General features: G+C 42.2%; 1 protein-coding gene and 1 pseudogene across 1 annotated transcript; one reads left to right on the plus strand and one right to left on the minus strand.

Annotated features, from left to right (window-relative positions):
• The first annotated feature begins 8658 nt into the window (after positions 1–8658).
• On the plus strand, positions 8659–18707 carry abhd6b (abhydrolase domain containing 6, acylglycerol lipase b). Its single transcript, XM_070447824.1, is given in 9 exon segments — positions 8659–8784; positions 9220–9376; positions 9540–9653; positions 9836–9968; positions 10198–10293; positions 10296–10354; positions 17560–17614; positions 17795–17895; positions 18215–18707. Coding segments are annotated over 9 exon segments (1020 nt in total). The 5' UTR covers position 8659; the 3' UTR covers positions 18395–18707.
• LOC139029070 (piggyBac transposable element-derived protein 4-like) lies at positions 13901–15551 on the minus strand (annotated as a pseudogene).
• Positions 18708–18759: the final 52 nt, after the last annotated feature.

Genomic DNA, 18759 nt, shown 5'->3' on the forward strand with positions numbered 1-18759 from the left:
GAGGAAAGGGAAGATGGCTCCTGTGGGATCTCCTACGTTGCTCAGGAACCAGGTATAGAAAAATAGGCCTCACCTCCACGTTGTCCCCTGACGCATTCAATGGAAAACAGAGATTCACCAAAAATTATGCTTTTCCTCTTGGTGACTTTTTAAATTTAACTAGGCAAGTCGGTTAAGAACAATTTCTTATTTATAATGACGGCTTACCCAGGCCAAACCCTAATGACGCTGGGCCAATTGTGCGCTATGGGACTATGAAGTGTCAGTCAAATTCAATGTTCAGAGTGCTCGTCATTCACAGTCCTTACCTGGTGCCATTGTATGGCTCTGCTGGAGATGATGCATCAGGGTCGGGACAGACCAAAGGTATCAATCAGTCCTATTATTTTATGGAGGTTTACTGTCTTGTGTCTTTCATATCTCATTTAGAGTGGTAAATTAGGCGCACAAACTACATACGGATAATATCGTAACATTTTATCACCCATCACAGGTCATCTGATGAGGAAGAGTAATTAATGGCTGTTTTGCGTCCTCTCTATGGTCCTCCTTCCAGTCTGATACCTGTAAGGTTGTCAGTAGCGGGCCAGGCCTGAGTGAAGCCTGTATGGGAAGGAGAAACATCTTCAATGTAGACTGCAGTAAAGCTGGTGAGCTGACATGGAGCTAAAGATGGGGACAGAGATCAAAGATCTCCTTTTAAAGATTGTACTGTAGCTCTGTTTTTGACTTCCTTGATCATGCAAGTGTAACCCTCTCACCACAGGCTCGGATGAAACAGCATGGGAATAATCTCAGTAAATTAACAAAATGTAGTCGATAGGGGAAAAAACTAGACTAGTTATATTACTAATAGTAATCTATGACTTAAATATATGTCTCCAGAAAGTTCTCCCATGCAATACGAAAGTGACTCAAGGAAAATACAACCACACACTGAATACAATTTGACTTGGATACTAGTAAATCTAAATTATCAGTCACAATCAATCACAATATAAGGAAATAAAAATCTAAGTGTAAGAAAGTATTTTTGCTAAGTGCAATTCGAAATCTCTATGTACAAGTTTAAGCTCAACAACAGTGTCATCTTCCCCTCTCAGCTTGAGCAGAGGCAGGAGTCCCAGAGCCCCAAAAAGTTCCTTGCAACAGCAAACCCAGAGTTCACGTAATTGGCCCAAAAACTTAACCAGGCTTCTAATTGACTAAACCAAGTCTGATTACTTCACATGAATGTAAGGTCAAAATAATTAAGTAGACAGTACAGTAAATAATTAAACCAACCTCTCAGGTAGCCTAGTGGTTATAGCATTGGGCCAGTAACCAAATGGTTGCTAGATTGAATCCCCGAACTGACAAGGTAAATATCTGTTCTGCCCCTGAACAAGACAGTTAACCCACTGTTCCTAGGCCGTCATTGTAATTAAGAATTTGTTCTTAACTAACTTGCCTAGTTAAATAAACAATTATTGACAGGTTTTATTTGAAGCTTGCACATGAAAGCCACAAGTGTTTGATGCATTTACAAAATTATGCATTTTATCTAAATGCACTACACTTAATTACGGCCGACGGGTTCAGTACCCGTCAATGCATTCTGTATTTGAAAGTAGGTTCTTTGAATTCTCGTACGAAAACTTTACCTAACGTCATTCATTAATAACTTAGTTACCATACCCAGTCTTTGTTTATCTTTGACTTTTTTTATCTCTGCTTTGCTTTTCATATTGTATTAATGTATATGTTTTTGGTATTAGAGCTCATCTGTAAAAGAGACCTTTGTCTCAGGATGACTCCCTGCTAAAATTGGCTCAACAGCAAAGACTGTAGTAAAACGTAATCTTTCTAATACATGGTTTTAACATATTACACAATAATGAATTATATTGTAAGTTTTAAACCCTAATGAAAGAATGGTGAGTACAACAATCGGAACTTCATTTCAACTTTAATACCATAAGGTACACTGGAAGAATATACACAAATGGCAATGACATATTGTACCTGTAATGTTTAGGTGAGGCCATAAAAGCTCCTCCCTCGGTTGACATACAAGATGCTACTTGATTGGTCAATTCAGAAAGTTGGGTAGGCCGTGTGTAAAATATGAATGACATTGAACATAGACTAGGGAAGATAAGCTTACAGCTGTCTAAGGAAGTGTTCAAATCATCAAAACAAGATTGTATGGTTCGGGAATATATGTGAAACGATACATCCAACTATTGTGAGAAACAATTTCATAAATGTATGAGTAGCATCTGGGGAAGTAGCCAAAGTTTTTTATTTTTTAAAATATTGGTGAGAGAATAACACCAGTCTCATATGAGCCATCTGTCTTCTCTATTACCACCTCCCCTCTCCCTCCCCTTCTGCTAAATCAGCTAATTTCTCTACTGACTCAGCGACACTTCACGTTGCTTTTGTTACTAAGTGTTAGTAATATGCTGGTTATTATAGGTGATAGTTAATAATTACCCAATTAATATAGGTTGTTAGTATCCAATCATGGCATGCATGTACAGCCTAGAGAGTCTCAGAGCATACACAGACCAGCTGGCTGGTGTGTTTATGGACATTTTCAATCAATCTCTATCCCAGTCTGCTGTCACCACATGCTTCAAGATGGCCACTATTATTCTGGTACCCAAGGCAAAAATAACTGAACTAAATGACTACTGCCACATAGCACTCACTTCTGTCATCACGAAGTGCTTTGAGAGACTAGTCAAGGATCATATCACCTCCACCTTACCGGCCACCCTAGACCCACTTCAGTTTGCATACCGCCCCAACAGGTCCACAGATGATGCAAGAATGCTGTTCATTGACTGCAGTTCAGCATTCAACACCATAGCACCCTCCAAGCTCATCATAAAGCTGGAGGCCCTGGGTCTCAACCCTGCCCTGTGCAATTGGGTCCTGGACTTTTTAATGGGCTGCCCCCGGGTGTTGAATGTAGGAAACATCTCCACTTCGCTGACCCTCAACACTGTGGCCCCACAAGGGTGCGTTCTCAGCCCTCTCCTGTACTCCCTGTTCACCCATGACTGCATGGCCATGCGTGCCTCCAACTCAATCAAGTTTGCAGATGACACAACAGTTGTGGGCAACAACAACGAGACAGCCTACACGGAGGTGGTGAGGGCACTTGGAGTGTGGTGTCAGGAAAAGAACCTCACACTCAACGTCAACAAAACAAAGGAGATGATCGTGGACTTTAGGAAACAGATGAGGGAGCACCCCACTATCCACATCGAAGGGACAGCAGTGGAGAAGGTGGAAAGTTAAGTACACATCACAGACAAACTGAAATGGTCCACCCACACAGTGTGGGGATAAAGCACAACAGTGCCATTTCAACCTCAGGAGGCTGAAGAAATTTGGCTAGTCACCCAAAAACCTGACAAACTTTTACAGATGCACAATCGAGAGCATCCTGTCTGGCTGTATCACAGCCTGGTACGGCAACTGTACCGCCCTCAACCGCAAGGCTCTCTAGAGGGTGGTGCAGTCTGTACAACGCATCACAGGGGCCGTACTACCTGCTCTCCATGACACCTACAGTGCCCGATGTCACAGGAAGGCCAAAAAGATCAAGGACAACAACCACCTGAGCCACTGCCTGTTTACACCGCTACCATCCAGAAGGCGAGGTCAGTACAGGTGCATCAAAGCTGGAACCGAGAGACAGAAGCTGTTTTTCAATCTCAAGGTCATCAGAGTGCTAAACAGCAATCCATAACTCAGAGGCTGCTGCCTACATTGAGACCTAATCACTGGACACTTTAATAAATAGATAACTGGACACTTCAAATAATGCCACTTTAACAATGTTTACGTATCTTACATTATGTATATACTGTATTTATTGCACCTTGTCTATGCCGATCGGCCATCGCTCATCTATATATTTATATGTACAGATTCTCATTCACCCCTTTAGATTTGTGTGTATTAAGTAGTTGTTGAAAGTGTTAGATTACTTGTTAGATATTACTGCAATGTCAGCACTAGAAGCACAAGCATTTCGCTACACTCTCATTATCTGCTAACCATGTGTATGTGACCAATAAAATTTGATTTGTGTGAAGCTCAATGACCTTGAATCTCTGTGAGCTGTAAAGGAGGGGTTTTTATCTCACTGAATTGCTGAGGTGTGTGTCTGTCTGAGAAATTCCTCTTCAATTTAGTAACAGTCAATTTCCCCAACAATATCACTCTATATGCAGCGGAAGTGATTCTATTGTTTAAGACAAATATAGAAGATACAATGTATACAAAACATTAATGCATTGATTATTTTTATGATCTTGTCTTTTGTCCTAGGTGTTAACTTGCTTCTGGTGAGGCTGCATGGTCCCACTGTGGTGTGAGGACGTGTCAAACACCTTGGCAACAATGGCTATGATATCAACTATGTTATCAAGGAGGGGAAGGCTATATATTGGCTCTGAAGTGGGGGGAGGAGTATATTCCAGGGTCTCCTTTCCATGTCATTGCCTCTGTTGGGGTTTGTTTCCTTGACAATCATTGATACATTGGTGACATTATCATTACAATATCTTTAATTAAATCATTCAAAAACCTGTTATGGCTGCAAGCCCGACGCCGGTACACCTATGACAACATCCAGCTCAAGTGCAGGGCGCGAAATTCAAAATCTATATTTTTTTAATATTTAACTTTCACACATTAACAAGTCCAATACAGCATTTGAAAGATAAACATCTTGTGAATCCAGCCAACAAGTCCGATTTTTAAAATGTTTTACAGAGAAAACACCACATATATTCATGTTAGTTCACCACCAAATAAAAAAAGAGGACAGACATTTTTCACAGCACAAGTAGGATGCAGGTAGCATGCACAAGCCAACCTAACTAACCTAGAACCAACCTAAATAACCTAGAAAAAACTCCCTCAGATGACAGTCCTATAACATGTTACACAATAAATCTATGTTTTGTTCAAAAAATGTGCATATTTTAGCTATAAATCAGTTTTACATTACTGCTACCATCATAGCTACAGTCAGAAATCGCACGGGAGTAGCCAGAGAAAATACAGACACCAACGTCAACTACCTAATTACACATCATAAAACATTTCAGAAAAATATATGGTGGATAGCAAATGAAAGACAAAGATCTTGTGAATACAGCCAATATTTCCGATTTTTAAAATGTTTTACAGCGAAAACACCACATATATTTATGTTAGTTCACCACCAAATAAAAAAAGAGGACAGACATTTTTCACAGCACAAGTAGGATGCAGGTAGCATGCACAAGCCAACCTAACTAACCTAGAACCAACCTAAATAACCTAGAAAAAACTCCCTCAGATGACAGTCCTATAACATGTTACACAATAAATCTATGTTTTGTTCAAAAAATGTGCATATTTTAGCTATAAATCAGTTTTACATTACTGCTACCATCATAGCTACAGTCAGAAATCGCACGGGAGTAGCCAGAGAAAATACAGACACCAACGTCAACTACCTAATTACACATCATAAAACATTTCAGAAAAATATATGGTGGATAGCTAATGAAAGACAAAGATCTTGTGAATACAGCCAATATTTCCGATTTTTGAAGTGTTTTACAGCGAAAACACAATATATCGTTATATTAGCTTACTACAATAGCTAACACACAGCAGCATTGATTCTAGTCAAACGGTAGCGATAGCACAGTTCGACAGATATATGAAATAGTATCCCAAATTGGGTCCTTATCTTTGTTGATCTTCCATCAGAATGTTCTCCAAGGGGTCCTTTGTTCAGAACCGTCTTTATTTGGATCCAGAACGAACTATTTCCCTCTTGAATTAGCAAGCACACTGGCCGTGCGGTGCTAACCTCTCCTTCTTGAACTAATTCTTGCGACGCTTCACGTCTAAAGTCCAGAATAAATTTCAATAATATAATTAAACTATATTGAAAAAACATACTTTAGGATGATATTGTGACATGTATCAAATAAAATCGAAGCGGGAGATCATATTCACCTATAACGACGGTTTTCCAGGAGGCGACTCCAGATCCAACTTCGCGCCRTCCKKKAAAWWWHTATGSCGCACTTCTCACTCCAAGAGGTTGTATTCAATCCCAGAACGAGATAATCAAGTCATTTCTGCTCTCACTTCCGCATGACACCCAGGGGAAGGTGTATGACGTGTTTCTACAGTCCTAAGTGACATGCCCTTTTATAGACAAGCTCTTGAAGAGAGACATCGCTTTTGGAAATCTCACTTCCGGATAGGAAATGGTCTGTAAAAAGAGTTCTGTTTCACTTAGAGAAATAATTCAAACGGTTTTAGAAACTAGAGAGTGTTTTCTATCCAATAGTAATAATAATATGCATATTGTACGAGCAAGAATTGAGTACGAGGCCGTTTGAAAATGGGCACCTCTTTCCAGTTATTCAATACGCCCCCTGCAGCCATAACAAGTTAATGTAATTGCAGACAGATGTTGACATCAGGAACATAATGCATGTTCCTGAGTAAGTCCTGCAAAATATAAAAGGTCCCAAGTTATTTTATTAAACCTGAAGTCCAGCCCTTGTGATGTCACTGCATACGTCATTACCTTATACTCTTCAGACCAAGCCCATGCATATACAGCTATATAAACTTGCAAGAGAGATATAATAGTTCCAGTGTTTTCTAAGGCCTAGGCAAAAAATGTCCACTCCAGTTAATTTATTGTGGAATGTCTGACTAGTCTCTTATCTCCTACACTCCCCTGCAGAGTTCTGTCTCAGTCACACATTTCTCAGAGGGGTCTCTTTTATAAGAGGCTTAGAGACCAGAAAACAACTCTAGAACAACACTAAACCTCTATAATGAATATATATTGTTAATCTGTAGTCTAGGACCCTATAAGTGTAATGAGGGCGGGGTCTTATAACCCCTCCCCTTCTATTAATACAGCATAATCAATTATTATAATACATCAAACATTTGGTACAGCCCCTATCATGACCCATAGGTGAACTCCTGACACCGCATAAAGGAGTCTCATTCTGGGGCTAGACAACATAAATCCCAGAGCAAAGAGATTATAAGGAGAGGGGGAGAGTGGAGGAGTTTGGGAAATGGAGTGCATGAAAGCAATTCTTTACAGCAATTAATTATAATACTTATCATCGAGAGAAAGAAATTATGCATATCCTTCTGAATCTGATTCTTGGATGTATAGCAATCATTGCAGTCTTCTGTTATATTTGGGCAACTAGAGTTCTTAGTCAATAGATGCTTTTATACTGTGAAAAAACTATAAACACTTGTTTTTTTACATTATATATTTTATTTCAACACTTTGAATGGACTTAGTTTGCTTTGTATTGCATAAATTACATCACTCAGACTATAGACACATTTAACTGAATGTTTAACCCTTTAACTGTCTGTCACGTCTACTCCCCCTCTCCAGCTCTCGACGTCGTCGGTTTACTAACCACTGGTCCTGGCAATCATCATTACACATGCCTGGCATCATCATTACGCGCACCTGCGCCTCATTATGAGGCACACCTGGACTCACTACACTGATTACCTCCCCTATATCTGTCACTCCCTTGCCTCCATTCCCCAGGCAGTATTGGTTATGTGTTTCATGTCCAGACGCAACTTCTGTTTTGTATCGTTCTGTTTCTTATATTATTAAACTCACCTCCTGCTTCTTGACTCCCAGTTTCTCCGGTACACTGTCTCTTCTGGAAAAACATACAGAGCTCTACCAGGCGGCTGAGAAGTTAAAAGATGGTGATTAGGAATACCACATTAGAATAGCAATTTGCAAACACTGAACTGCAGCAACCCATAAGGATACAAATTATGGAAATTGGTGCAGGAGGGCTGGGGGAGTTAACCAATCAAGTTCAAATGACGATTTGTGTCCACTGACAACATGCTCTACCAGCCTGTTAAGAATAGGGTTAAAGGGATAAGTATTGACTGATTCTATGAATTATGTGTCATTTGGAATAATATGAATTCACTTGCGAATAGAAACATTTGGAGTCATATTGTAAAAAATTCAGTGAAACATGCAACTACAACAAAGCAAATTATTTCCCTAATGTGAAGCAATAAAGGTTATGAACATGGCATCTTTGAACTGTAATACATCACAGAGGGAAACGTGTGCGTCCCCTTTAAAAAATTGACACAATTATTTAGCAACAGATCAATAGGAGCTCTCTTTAAACCAGTGACTAGTAGGACTGCCGTCAACGTACTCAATTCCAGTTGAACTTAACATTCAAGAGAAGATAACCAGGCAAGTAAATAATTTCCACGCATCTCACATCTGGGTCAACTGGGTCGTTAGGCAGACAGATCAACGAAGCTGATTGAGCTCTTCTGGTAGATTCCCATACTAAACCGACCCATGACAGTTATTCAAAGAGAATAAAAAACACATATCAAGTAAGTTTCTTTCTTCATTTATTACACATTTTATAGCCATTTTAGTAGGATTAAATTGATTAGGCCTACTACATATTATCCCATGTCCCTCCCCTGATATTTTACCCCCCCCCCCCCAGGGAAGGTCAAATCAGAACTACTGGTACTAACCCATAACTATACAGTAGGCATAATGTGTATAACAGCGTGTGTGTTGATTTCGAACAGGGGAGCCATGGCCGCGGATTTAGATATGGTGAACTTGTTGGTCCTTGCTGGTGCAACGTTGGCCATTCCTATTCTGTCTTTTGTGGCCTCTTTTATCCTCTGGCCCTCAGCCCTCATCAAAATATATTACTGGTAAGGTATAGTGCTGTATTTCACTCCTCTTGTGTGGTGTCAAATTCTTATAGACAGTTTTATGGATTAGAAAGGAAGGTTGCTAAAGGGAGAGATAATTTTTTGTACCCTTTTCACCTCCTTTAGACATCTGCATAAAAGAGATCCCACCCACCACTGAATAAACTGCACTATAATAGTAGAAAAGCTTGATTCTAGCCTTCAGTACCCCTATAACCACATCCTGCGCTACACCACAGTCAGATTCACGTCTCTTTTTCCTGCTCAGGTGCAACATGCAGCATGAGTCATAACAAAGCTCTAAAGACATTCTTGCTCTTGCTAAAAGGGAAATCCAAAATAGAAACAGTAAAAGAGCAGAACACTCATCTCTCTACATGTTGCAGAGAGAGACTCAGAGAGAAAGAGAAACAGTATTTATCAATTCCTCAATAGGTACTGGAGGAGGACCCTGGGTCTACAGGTGCGCTATGCAGACTGTGGGGGGTACCGCTTCTGTTACTCTTACAGAGGGAAGCCAGGGTTCAGACCATCCATCCTCATGCTACATGGTTTCTCTGCTCACAAAGACACATGGCTCACTATGGTCAAGGTAACATAATCCATAAATCACCTAGTATTATGTGGGCTGGTAAAGTAGTTGTGGACAAATGTAGGTTTATCTTTACTACTGTAATAGTAGGTATTAGCGTGTATAGTTGATTCCCATAAAAAGGTAAATATCAAGTTTTGTGACATGTATCTATGGCATGCAGTATCTACCCAAACACCTGCACATACTGTGCGTGGATATGCCTGGCCATGAGGGAACCACTCGTACCAACTCAGAGGACTACTCCATCCAAGGCCAGGTCAAGAGGATTCATCAGGTGGGTCTTGGTCCTGTCACCACATCGGAACAACATACGCTCACCCGATACACAGCATGAAAGATAATCAAAGATTGCATTGGTGACCACGAATGGGGACAAGAAGAGTTGTCTTAAGTTATGTCACAATAAGTAACCACGTGTCGTAGCATCAGAGTTTCTATTTTGTACTCCTTATGCAGTTTGTGGAGAACGTTCGACTGAACAGGAAGCCCTTCCATCTGGTCGGGACCTCCATGGGGGGCAATGTGGCAGGGGTGTACGCAGCCAGCTTCCCCTCCGAAATCTGTAGCATCATCCTTATCTGTCCAGCAGGTCAGTCACACATTATCACAATATTGCGAAATCACTGTGTGTGTGTGTGTGTGTGTGTGTGTGTGTGTGTGTGTGTGTGTGTGTGTGTGGTGTGTGGGTGTGGTGTGTGTGTGTGTGTGTGTGTGTGTGTGTGTGTGTGTGTGTGTGTGTGTGTGTGAGAGAGAGAGAGAGATTCAGGGAAAAATCAGTCTGATCAGAAAAAAAGTATCAATATGTCTTCACCCCCTAGGTATAGCGATACCCTGTGAGACAAAATTTGACAATCATCTGCAGGACCTTGAGCACAGCCATTACACTCTGAGCATCCCACTGATTCCGTCCACGCCGAGGAGATGGAGGATATGCTCAGGCTTTGCTCCCATGTCCGCTTTAAGATCCCTCGACAGGTGGAGTAATCAGACTGATCCATAGGTCTAGGCCTACTTTATTTAAAAAAAAAAAAATGTAACCCATCCCCCACCATTTGCCTTGATGACAGTGTTGTGCCTACTTGGCATTCCCGAGTGGCGCAGCAGTCTAAGGGGGTTAGGGAGGGTTTGGCCGGTAGGCTGTCATTGTAAAATAAGCATTTGTTCTTAACTGACTTAAATAAAGGCACATTTGTACTTATTTATCTCAACCAGCTTCATGAGACAGTCACTGGAATGCATTTCAATTAACAGGTGTACCTTGTTACAAGTTAATTTGTGGAATTTCTTTCCTTCTAATAACCTCTTGAAGCTAGAGGGCAGTATTTTTATGTTTGGAAAAATAACGTTCCCAATGTAAGCTGCCTAATTTCTCAGGCCCAGATGCTAGAAATGCATATAATTGACAGATTTTTAGGATAGAAAACACTCTAAAGTTTCCAAAACTGTCAAAATATTGTCTGTGAGTATAACAGAACTGATTTTGCAGGCAAAAACCTGAGGAAATCCAACCCGGAAGTGCCTCTTATTTTGAAAAATCCCTGTTCCATTGCCTGCCTTTCCTCCATTAAAGGGATATCAACCAGATTCATTTTCCTATGTCTTCCACAGGGTGTGAACAGTCTTTAGACATAGGTTCAAGCTTTTATTCTGAAAAATGAGCGAGATTTATCAAATCGCGTCAGTGGATAGCCAGATGTCCTTCGATTAGTTAATGCGTGCGAAAGTGGTAGCTCGACATTTTCTTTATCTCTTGTATTGAACAGTTTACCGTCCGGTTTAAATATTATCGATTATTTATGTTAAAAACAACCTGAGGATTGATTAGAAAAATTGTTTGACATGTTTCTACGAACTTTACGGATACTATTTGGAATTTTCGTCTGCCCTTCATGACCTGCCTGAGCCTGTGGATTACTGAACATAACGCGCCAACAAAATGGAGGTTTTTGGATATAAAAATTATCTTTATCGAACAAAAGGAACATTTATTGTGTAACTAGTAGTCTCGGGAGTGCAAACATCCGAAGATCATCAAAGGTAAGCGATTCATTTTATTGCTTTTCTGACTTTCGTGACCAATTGCTGCTAGGTGTTTGTAATGTTTTATCTAGTGATCGATAAACTCACACAAACGCTTGGATTGCTTTCGCTGTAAAGCATATTTTCAAAATCTGACACGACAGGTGGATTAACAACAAGCTAAGCTGTGTTTTGGTATATTGCACTTGTGATTTCATGAAATAAAATATTTTACAATTCAACGGATGTTTACGAAAAGAGGTGTGTTCGAGCCAATCAGTTGTGTTGTGACAAGGTAGGGGTGGTATACAGAAGATAGCCCTATTTGGTAAAAGACCAAGTCCATATTATGGCAAGAACAGCTCAAATAAGCAAAGTGAAACGACAGTAAATCACTACTTTAAGACATGTTGGTCAGTCAATCTGGAAAATACGCATACAAAGCCATCCCTCGCCCTGCTTTCGGCAAATCTGACCACTACTCCATATTGTTGCTCCCAGCCTATAGACAGAAACTAAAACAGGAAACGCCCATGCTCAGGTCTGTTCAACGCTGGTCTGACCAATCTGATTCCACGCTTCAAGATTGCTTCGATCACGTGGACTGGGATATGTTCCGGATAGCGTCGAACAACAACATCGATGTATACGCTGATTGAGCGAGTTTATTAGCAAGTGCATCGGTGATGTTGTACCAACAGCGACTATTAAAACATTCCCCAACCAGAAACCGTGGATTGATGGCAGCATTCGCGCAAAACTGAAAGCGCGAACCACTGCTTTTAATCAGGGCAAGGCGACCGGAAACATGACCCGAATACAAACAGTGTAGCTATTCCCTCCGCAAGGCAATCAAACAAGCTAAGTGTCAGTATAGAGACATAGAGTCGCAATTCAAAGGCTCAGACATGAGAGGAATGTGGCAGGGTCTACAGTCAATCACGGACTACAAAAAGAAAACCAGCCCCGTTGCGGACCCCAATGTCTTGCTCCCAGACAAACTAAACAACTTCTTCGCTCGCTTTGAGGACAATACAGTGCCACCGACACGGACCGCTACCAAAACCTGCGGACTCTCCTTCACCGCAGCCAAAGGGAGCAAAACATTTAAACGTGTTAACCGTCACAAAGCTGCCGGCCCAGACGGCATCCCTAGCCGCATCCTCAGAGCAATACTCAGACCAGCTGGCTGGTGTGTTTACGGACATGTTCAATCAATCCCTATCCCAGTCTGCTGTTCCCACATGCTTCAAGAGGGCCACCATTGTTCCTGTTCCTAAGAAAGCGAAGGTAACTGAGCTAAATGACTATCGCCCCGTAGCACTCACTTCCGTCATCATGAAGTGCTTTGAGAGACTAGTCAAGGATCATATCACCTCCAACCTACCTGACACCCTAGACCCACTCCAATTTGCTTACCGCCCCAATAGGTCCACAGACGACGCAATCACAATCGCAATCACACTGTACATTGCCCTAACCCATCTGGACAAGAGGAATACCTATGTAAGAATGATGTTCATTGATTACAGCTCAGCATTTAACACCATACTGCCCTCCAAACTCGTCATTACGCTCGAGACCCTTGGTCTCGACCTCGCCCTGTGCAACTGCGTCCTGGACTTTCTGACGGGCCGCCCCCAGGTGGTGAGGGTAGGAAACAACATCTCCACCTCACTGATCCTCAACACTGGGGCCCCACAAGCCCTCTCCTGTGCTCCTTGTTCACCCATGACTGTATGGCCATGCACGCCTCCAACTCAATCATCAAGTTTGCAGATGACACTACAGTGGTAGGCTTGATTACCAACAACGACGAGACGGCCTACAGGGAGGGGGTGAGGGCCCTCGGAGTGTGGTATCAGGAAAACAACCTCACACTCAACATCAACAAAACAAAGGAGATGATCGTGGACTTCAGGAAACAGCAGAGGGAGCACCCCCCTCCCTCCTCCATCCACATTGACGGGACAGTAGTGGAGAAGATGGAAAGTTTTAAGTTCCTCGGCATAAACATCACGGACAAACTGAAATGGTCCACCCACACAGACAGCGTGGTGAAGAAGGCACAACAGCGCCTCTTCAACCTCAGGAGGCTGAAGAAATTTGGTTTGTCACCAAAAACACTCACAAACTTTTACAGATGCACAATCGAGAGCATCCTGTCAGGTTGTATCACAGCCTGGTACGGCAACTGCTCCGCTCACAACCGCAAGGCTCTCCAGAGGGTAGTGAGGTCTGCACAACGCATCACCGGGGGCAAACTACTTGCCCTCCAAGACACCTATACCACCCGATGTCACAGGAAGGCCAAAAAGATCATCAAGGACAACAACCACCCGAGCCACTGCCTGTTCACCCCGCTATCATCCAGAAGGCGAGGTCAGTACAGGTGCATCAAAGCTGGGACCGAGAGACTGAAAAACAGCTTCTATCTCAAGGCCATCAGACTGTTGACCCTCCCGTCATCCTCGTATTATTTCTACACCCCGTGTCCCCGGGTCACCCTGTCCCGTCTTGGCTAAATGCCCGATGGGCACAAGTGTGACAGTATGCGTGTGAACAGCCTTTGCAGATGTATTTCTTACATCTGCAGCACACCGTGTGTGTCTTAGAGTCCTTCTTTGGTGGGCAGAGCTGACACCTCTTCCTCTTACTTTCCCCGGCAGGGACAGTGGGCGGGTCAGTGGCTCGGCCAGTGGCTGGGGCAGTGGCGGGCTCCTCAGGTTGTTGACGAGCCGTAGCACTCTGGACGGCTTTGATAAGTGCTGACGCCGCTTCCGTGTGGGGGAGATGCTGCCTTCTTTGGATCAATGGCTTCACAAGTGCCTTTCCCAGCTGCTCCAGGAACACCCTCCTCTTGTTCCGCTTCCGAGGCATCCAGTTAGACTTGATCTCTCGCCATATGACAAAGGCATTGTAGGAGGACACGTCAAGGATGTTGTGGAAGATGACCAGGGGCCAGCGGGCAGTCATCCGTCTGCAGCTGTAGGTTCCAACCACCTTGTCTAGGTTGTCCACGCCACCTTTGTTGCAGTTGTAGTCTAGGATGATGGCCGGCTTCCTGTCGCGGAGATCGCTAATGTCGGCCTCTGTGTGCAGCGTACTCAGAAGTAGCACGTTCTTCTTTTTCTTTGCCAGGTAGGACACTAGAGTGGTGGTGGGCGTGAAGGCAAACCTTGAGGACAAGACCTGTCTGCCCTTTGACGCGAGCAGCGCCGGCGGGAACTCGGCCTTGTTCTTTCGCACCGTGCCGACCATGGTGAGGTTCCTCTTGAGGAGCTGCTGTCCGAGTTCATAGGAGGTGAAGAAATTGTCACACGTGACATTGTGACCACTCAGTCCCTTTGTCAGATCGAGAACAACGCGCATCCCCTGGTTCTTCTCAGGGCCTCCGCTGGCCGCCTTGCATCTTCCAAGCGTAGCTGGATTTCACGTCGCAGGCCACCCATGACTTGATGCCATATTTCGCTGGCTTGCTGGGAATGTACTGTCGGAAAGGACAGCAYCCTTTGGCGGGGAGAACAGATTAGCGTCATTACCGGCTACTTGGGGACAATAAGTGCTATGTTATACATATAATACCTCTCTATACATACATATATACACACACACACGTATACACAGTACCTCAGAACGGGACCAGTTGCTCGTCCACTGTCACGTCAGGCCCTGGGTTGTAGAGAGCTGGCAGCCGCTCCTCCCACTGGTCCCAGACCTCTCTTATGGCTGCAAGTTTGTCTGTCGCAAGTCTCGCGGGTCTCGACTGGCGGTCGTCGAATCGTAGCAGCCTGGAGTACTTGTGAAAGACCTTGAGCGGCATGGTGGCACGGAATATGGTCCTGCCGCTCTTCGCGTCCCATAGGCTGGCCGCGGCCTCACCTTGGGGCCTGTAGGATTAGCAGCTCTATGTAGGCACGCAGGTCAGTGCGTGCCTATGTAGGCACGCAGGTCAGTGGCGTCCATGGCTCACCAGGCGTCGCCATATTTTCGCTGCAGATTTGCAGATTTGTCATGTCCAAAATTATTCTTTCTATTGCCGGTGTGGCGAACAGGTGGAAGGTGGACGCGATGTCATGGGCACGCAACACGGCATAGGCTGTGGGGCCCGGAGTCATGGCCGGGCCAGGGTGGCAGATCACACGGGCCTGGTCGCGATAGGCCACGGGGGACCATTTGATTTTGCCATTTTTTTAACAGCAACGTCTCCCTTTCGGCTTGAGCGGAGGCGATCTCTTCCTCTTGGTCTTTCCCTGGGTCTTCCTCTTGGTCTTCCTCTTGGTCTTCCTCTTGTTAGATTGTACTGCATGGTCGGAACTAGAAGCACAAGCATTTTGCTACACTCGCATTAACATCTGCTAATCATGTGTATGTGACCAATAAAATTTTATTTTATTTGATACCTCATGAAGCTGGTTGAGAGAATGCCAAGGGTGTGCAAAGCTGTCATCAAGGCAAAGGGTGGCTATTTGAAGAATCTCAAATATAAAATAGATTTTTATTTGTTTAACACTTTTTTGGTTACTACATGATTCCATATGTGTTATTTCATAGTTTTGATGTCTTTGGTATTATTCTAGAATGTAGAAAATAGTAAAAAAAATAATAATAAAAAAAAAKAACCTTTGAATGAGTAAGTGTTCTAAAACTTTTGACCGGTAGTGTACTTATTTCCCCACTTACCATAATGATACCCAAGTTTCAATTATACTTACCACAACCAATGTTTGTAAACTTAGCATTAAAAAGCACCATGATTATTAAGTGTCCATATAGTTTACCATAATATTTGCACTGTTAAGCATACTGTAGCTGCAACTGTGTAAACCTCCAATTGTCCTAATATTCCACCCACTAAAACCTTCCCCCATATCTAGCTTGGTCTGTTGTTACTAAGATCATCAGACCATCTCCTTGACTCATGATGCACCTTTGCGTCCTAAGGCAAACCCTTGGCCACCAATTGGTGTAGGCCAGAGGGAATTATGGGCAGTCGTATGATAACATAATTCAATACTGTCACCCATCACTCACACTTTCAAAGCGCAATAGGTCTATTGCATATCTATGAGGGTGCTTTTTAAGAGAACTAACCAAATAACATGGAAAACAGTCCGAAAAAATGTATATTAATAATAATAGATAATATTAATAGAAATATTAACAGCACAATTTTATAGATTAATGCTCATATTTCAAAATTGCTAGCAAAGGCTATAACCTAGGCCTTCTAGTGCTGAGCGATTAACTGACATTTCGTAATTATTATTTTTTGATTATTAAACAACTAATTGACAGATGTCGGTTCAAGTATTTTAATTTAATTTGGTTTGTTGTTTGGTGATCCCAACACGCTGTTTCTCTGGAGAGAAATCAATTAATTCAAGAGCAGAATAAAGTCAATATCTAGGGCTGAACGAATGGAGGGAGTTGTAGTTTTCATTACGCAAATATTCAAGCTAGTTCAGAAACATGTTAATTAACTACAATGACCATAATCCATTGCGCCTGTTCTTTCCGGCTCAGACAGACGGATACACTTTAATGCCTGCTACATTAGATACACACAGATTACATGAGAGAGGAATGTACACAACACAAAGAGGAGAGGGATAGAGACAGTTCGTGAAAGTATGCTTTATCTACTTTGAAGAACTAGTCAAATTATTTTGTCAGACAGCTTTGCAGCATATTTAGGCAGGCTAGCCTAGCTAAATAGGATAACTAAAGACAGTATAGAATGGGGAGCACAGAGATGACGTCAGATGGTCTGTCTGGCTGGCTGCTACTGCCTGAGGAGATGAAATTATGACTTTAAGGAATGAAAAATAATAAAGTCATCAAATAAAAACTAAGTAATATACACAACCAAAATATTTTATTATTTCATAGTAATTTTCTATTGATGTTTACCCAATGTGGAGCTGACAGAGACAATGGAATATTTTCAATGTTTTGACAATTGAATGTTCACTATTTTGGGCTTTGGAATTTGCATTAAAAGCTCTGAAATCATAAATAAAAAGAATCGAACCAAAACCGAACAGAACTCAAAAAACACTCATCGTTAAGCATTAAGGCCTACCTAATGTTCCTCTTTCATATGCCTACAGATAGAAAATGATATCAGACTGTTGTTATTTTCTGCTTTCATATGTTAGATTCTTCAAGGACTGGTGGATGTTCGCCTTCCACACAATGATTTTTATCAAGAAGGTCTGTCTCTGTTCTGTTCCTTTGTCTCATAGCCAAATGTTTTGAGGTATTTTTCTCTGTATGAATATTTGTCATGTCTATGCCAAAGAATGCATTAAATATTATAAGATGTAGGTCATAGTCGCAGATGTTGGGTTGCTCGTTTTGACAAGGTTCGCTAAATCTAGAATCTCTCCACAGTTTTCATGGAGTTATTGGGTGAGAACTCCAGATACGCCCTACAGGAAAATTTGCAGCTGATCACTGCCCCTTTGCAAGTCATTTGGGGTAAACAGGACCAGGTAAATATACCAAAAGACAGAAGGCATATGCATCCAAATTAAACAATTTTAGGAGAGGGATTTTGCATCTATGATGTTGACAGTTACCTGCCTTCCCATGGTCCTCTGTAGCTCAGTTGGAAGAGCATGGCTCTTGCAATGCCAGGATAGTGGGTTCAATTTCCAGGACCACCCATATGTCAAAATTGTATGCAACCTTTGGATAAAAGCATCTGCTAAATAGCATATATTATCATATGATCCTCCATGTTTTCATAATAGTATCAAAAAGAAAGAATGCTATATATAAGAGTAACCTTATAGCTGCTCTCTTCTCCAGGTGGTGGATGTCTCTGGAGCTGTGGTAGTGGCGGAGGCCTTGCCCGGTTGCAGGGTGGACCTGTTAGAGAACTGTGGCCACTCTGTGGTGATGGAGAGGCCTCGCCGGACGGCCAAACTCATCATGGAGTTTATTATCTCCCTGGGTACCACCAGCGGAACCATTAAGAAGCGCTCCTGAGAAATATATTCTTTATGGAAGTTTTATTATTTAGTCAAGCATTTTACTTTGAAATGTAAAAAAAAAAAAAAGTTTTACGATCAACTAATTACTGTAAACTCTTATATTTTCAGATTCAGGTATTTTTTTCACCCATGTAATATCTTGGTCAAATATATTGTTTTTTCCTCTTCCTGCAATATTGGATGATATTTGACTAAATTAGTAAACCCTGCCTGTGTCTAATTTCATTGATTTTCATCAAACTATGCTGATGGAATGTTTGTAGCTAGCCTATGTGCATAAAATAAAGAATACTTCCATCTCTTTTCTATCATCACTCAAAATATGTGTTTTAATCTAGTCACTGTAGATGTATTTATGTA

The sequence above is a fragment of the Salvelinus sp. IW2-2015 genome, linkage group LG17 (genome assembly GCF_002910315.2).
Source record: "Salvelinus sp. IW2-2015 linkage group LG17, ASM291031v2, whole genome shotgun sequence".
NCBI classification, from domain to species: domain Eukaryota; kingdom Metazoa; phylum Chordata; class Actinopteri; order Salmoniformes; family Salmonidae; genus Salvelinus; species Salvelinus sp. IW2-2015.